Here is a 4,663-nt window from a genome sequence, read left to right as displayed (position 1 = left end):
AAAATGGAGGAGAGATAAGGACGACAGATGTTTGATAGGAAAGAACGAGCAGCTTTGCAGCAAACCACACCAGAGCACTGGCCAACCGCCCTCCCCATGTACATGTATTTATTTTTATCGTCACCAGTGACCACATCTGTGAAAAATAATGTAGGGACCTCCTATTTGTCCCATTTGGAGGTCGCTATTGAAAGAGTGAACATTCTTGTAGTACCTTTAACGGCCTTTGGTTTTTAAGTTAGGCACCTCACTGCTTTTTCTCCGTTCAACCAGTTGCAAATCGGTTCTTGTAAATCAGCTGTTGCACAATTAATGTGGCTGATAAATAATGGAAACTTACATGCAGGCACCTATATTTTAATGTCAGGAACCTTGTATTTCCTCTTGAGAACTGAGACGACATCCCGGAATGAAGTTGCCAAAGCATCTTCTGGGAATATATGTGTCTTGTCCAGAGGATTACCAGAAGACCACTTAGAAAATGTCTTTTCGAAACCTTTTGAAAAATAGTAGAACCTGCTCTTAACGACCAGCTGTCCAAACCAATCATCTATTGATCTATACAATAAATTATAAACGACCACTTCCCACCACCTAGCATTTTGTTTCTGTCCAAGAAGACTACCTAAGATGTTAACTTTTCTCCTGGGCATTAGGTGGTTGTCTTGGACAGGTTCGACTATACATACCATACAAACACACAATGTACAAACATGCATTGAGCCAGACAGGTTATGATGAAGTTTTTGTTTCAATATTTTTTATTGTAAATGTTATATAATAATATTGTGCAAGTTTGAGAGCTCAAACTTGTCTACATTGTAATTGTGTATATTGCTTGGCTAAAAAGGAAAAAAAACAAAACCCGATTCACATCATGTAACGGATTCCCGGCCCCCATATTTTCCCTTCTTTGTCTCAAAGTTAAATGTCCTTTGTCGAGGAAGAGAAAGTGATTATGTGGAAAAACAAAAAAATATTGCAGGCAACGATGCTATCGTTGATTCGAAAGAAATGAACATGTAGAGAGTGAATAAATATATCGAATCGTATTGCTGGTCATAATGATGCTCTCAGTGTACTCTTTTAGTTTTTCTGGTCTTTGAGTAGCCTTGACCTCAGGTAATCGTTAAACAGCACAAGATTGTATTGCAGAAATATTTTCCCATGCTATTAAGAGTATGAGAGCCAACATCATGTGAAGGTTATACAAGCTTCTACAGAGTGTAATGCGCTGCAGTAGTCTAACAGTGATATTGCAAGAGATTCTACAATGACGAAAATAATATTTATATTTATGCATATTATATCTATACACCAAAACCAGATTGCGATTTAAATAAGAACAATTGATGGGAGAGATCGTTGTGAAAAATGTGAAATAAAAAGGAAAGACTCCAGACCCCCTCCACTCCGCCCCCCATAAAAAAAGCAAAAAGCAAAATCTAACCCCACCAAAAAAAGTTAAAACCCCCTTTCTCCCCGCCCAACACCTTAATTACATGGCTCTTCGACGTCTTTGGCACCCGCGTAAAACATTCTTGTTCGTGGCAGCAAAGCCTCACAGTGCGAGCGTCCAGGAGTGAGTCCTATCTATCTATGCGATGCGTGGGTCCACAGTGAACAGCAGGGACGTGGTGTTACACAGCTGGTGCCGGGCCTCTCTCAACGGTCGATACTCGGCTACACAGAAGGGAAATATAGGCAAAAAAGGCGAATATTAATAATGGAATCAGATGTAGTATGTTGACACGATGTGTTTATCTAAAGGTATGGGTCATACCAATTTTTAGTTTTCTTCTTCCTCCCCTTCCTCCTTATCGTCGTCGTTCTCCTTTTCCTCCTGGTCGTCGTCCTCCTACTCCTCCTCAGAGTGAGAACAGGAAGTGTAACAACGTGGCTGGTGAACGTCTCAGATTTTTCTTGGCGTGTTCACGACGTTCTTCCACAATTAAACTTCGCCCTCTTCCCCGTATCTCTCTCTCTCTCTCTCTCTCTCTCTCTCTCTCTCTCTCTCTCTCTCTCTCTCTCTCTCTCGACTCACACACACACATACGCCACCCAAGCAAAACAAATAGGGTTGTTTTTTTTACCCCAACCAAATAAGACCACCAGAAGCTTTGCAACAGTGATAGATACTCTGTACAGTGTACTATACTGCCACGAATATAGTTCAAAGTTTTTTAAAATTATTTTTTTAACGGGTACTCATTACAACTACAAGAAAAATGTGATACCTTCCAAGATCACGAGTAGCCACTGATAATTCGAGGCTCCTCCTCCTCCTCCTCCTCCTCCTCCTCCTCCTCCTCCTCCTCCTCCTCCTCCTCCTTCTCTTTTACGAGTGTCGTTGATATTTATAACAATAACATTTTGTGATTGCGGCGGGTTTGGGGTTTTATTTCAGGAAAAGGTGGCGGGGCACCTCACCACGGAGTCACTGTCAGGCGCCATGTCTGGTTCCAAAACTTACGCGAGTTGTAGATAGACCAGAACTGGTCTTCGTTGTCGTAGAGGTGCAAGGCAAAGTTGGTCAGCGTCTTGTAAGGGATCCACGTGTCTTTCATTCTGTTCACTTTCTCATCCACTGTGGAGTCCTGGTCGGAGTTGATAAAGAAATCCATTTCTAGAACTTGTTCCAGATATTAGAGATTTACGGCACTTGCAAAACAATAAGGTCGCATAAGTGCCAAACATTACAGGTGTTAGAATTAGAATTAATAACGAACACAAAAAAGTGGGTGGTTGGTGGGTGCTCTGGTGTGGTTTGCTCCTTCTTTCCTATCAAACACCTATCGTCCTTATCTCTCCTTCTTTTTGTGTTTGTTACTCGCTTGTAACACCTCTAATCTTTGGCACGTTTATGGCCTTATTGTGTTGCAAGTGTCGTAAAACTTTTACTAAAAAGAACAAAACAAAAATTTACCCCCCCCCCCACACACACACAAGGAAGAGAGATAAGGACGACAGATGTCTGATAGGAAAGAAGGAGCTACCCGCACCATAGCACCCGCCAACTACCCAGTTTTACTAGTACGTGTACCCCCACAGTTCCAGATCTACAGGTCGATATGATTTAAAAGTCAATGGTTCTGTTGCCGAGAACTGTTTTAGTTTTACTTTGGTTTTCGGAAAGAGAAGCACATTGACACATTAACCACAGCCATTTTAGCCATTTAGTGCGAGGGAAAAAGTAAAATATGTTTTGTTTGAATAAAGAGGATCACATCAAAACAATAAGGACCAAGAAAAGATATGGCACAAACAGATATAGCAGATGGAGCCCAAATGAGTAGGACATGCTAGTTTCACGGTTCAACTGCCCCAATTAAATCTGTCATAGTCATAGCAGAAAAGTCAAGCACGCATTCTTTACCCAAAGTTCCTGTTCTATCCCCCACGACCTCTTAGTTTAGTTTTAGTAAGAGTTTTACGGCACTTGCAACACAATAAGGTCATATAAGTGCCGAAGAATAGAGGTGTTACAAGAGAGTAACAAACACATAATAAAGGAGGAGAGATCAGGACGATAGACGTTTGATAGGAAAGAAGCAAACCACACCAGAGCACTCGCCAACCATCCACCACGACCTCTTAATCCCACACCAAGACACACAGTTCGCAAGACAAGAACAAGAACAACAATGACGAGGACGACAACGACATAAACAAAGAAACTAAAAGTAGGCCTACATCAAAATTTAGCGAAAACAAAACCAGGACTACAATAAAACCACCCTAAAATTTACTTTGACCTTCAAACGTGTCCGGTCCACATTTCAGCATCAACCCGCAACAGAAGCCTGCAGCAAGAATAACAACAACAACACCATCAATAACAACACCGATAACAACAACAACATCAATAACAACAACAACAACAGCACCAAGAACACCAACATCTTCAACCCCCGGTCCAGTGCTACTCACTGAAGTGTCTTTAGGCCATTTCCAAAAAAAAGGGGGGGCATTAACATCTCGAGTTCTTTTAAGTACAGTATACTTGTAATTTTAAATGGGCTGGTTCATCAATGTCACGCTCATAACTGCTTGTGACCCGCTATTTCCGGGGTGCCTTGATAGTCGAAGCAGACTTTGTTCTGTTGAAGCTAGAGAGGCGAGCAGAATAGGTCAGATTCCCTGTAAGGACTTCCTGTTGACATCCACCCCTTGGCGCTCATATGACTCATGACCTTATGCAGTGGCGAGCGCCGTAAAACCTGTACTAAAACAAAACAGCAACATCTTCAGGCACTCACCTTGACGAAGACCACCCCGTGGTTGACACAGCGCGAGTCCAGGAGCTTGGCGGCCTTGTCGATGTACTCCGACTGGAGGTACGACTTGCTCTTGATGTCCGACAGCTCCATCCAGTTGAACGTGTTCTTGCCTGCTCGACATAGGGAATAATAATAAATTATAATAATATCACGAATGTGTGACGAACTTGTTTGTTTTAGTAAGAATTTTACGGCATTTGTAACACTTCATAATATGTATTGGGTCATATACAAGTTAGTGCCGAACAACGAACACACAAACTAAAAGGAGGAGAGGAAAGGAAGATAGCTGCTTGATGGGAAAGAAAGAGCAACCCACACCAGAGCGCACGCCAATCACCCACTTTATTTATTTATTTATTTATTTATTTATTTATTTATTT

General features: G+C 41.7%; 1 protein-coding gene across 2 annotated transcripts in view; it reads right to left on the bottom strand.

Annotated features, from left to right (window-relative positions):
• Nucleotides 1-738: 738 nt before the first annotated feature.
• LOC101852223 overlaps nt 739-4,663 on the bottom strand; it is a gene marked incomplete in the record, with an annotated part of 13,361 nt that continues 9,436 nt past the window's right edge. For both annotated transcript variants that reach the window (XM_013090201.2, XM_005091230.3), the window contains 3 exon segments: nt 739-1,683; nt 2,474-2,597; nt 4,260-4,390. In XM_013090201.2, the coding sequence (XP_012945655.1) occupies nt 1,598-1,683; nt 2,474-2,597; nt 4,260-4,390 (341 nt within the window).

The sequence above is a fragment of the Aplysia californica genome, unplaced genomic scaffold, assembly GCF_000002075.1.
Source record: "Aplysia californica isolate F4 #8 unplaced genomic scaffold, AplCal3.0 scaffold00027, whole genome shotgun sequence".
NCBI classification, from domain to species: Eukaryota; Metazoa; Mollusca; class Gastropoda; order Aplysiida; family Aplysiidae; genus Aplysia; species Aplysia californica.
The sequence above is the reverse complement of the archived record's forward strand: the minus strand, read 5'-3'. Positions and strand labels throughout refer to the sequence as shown.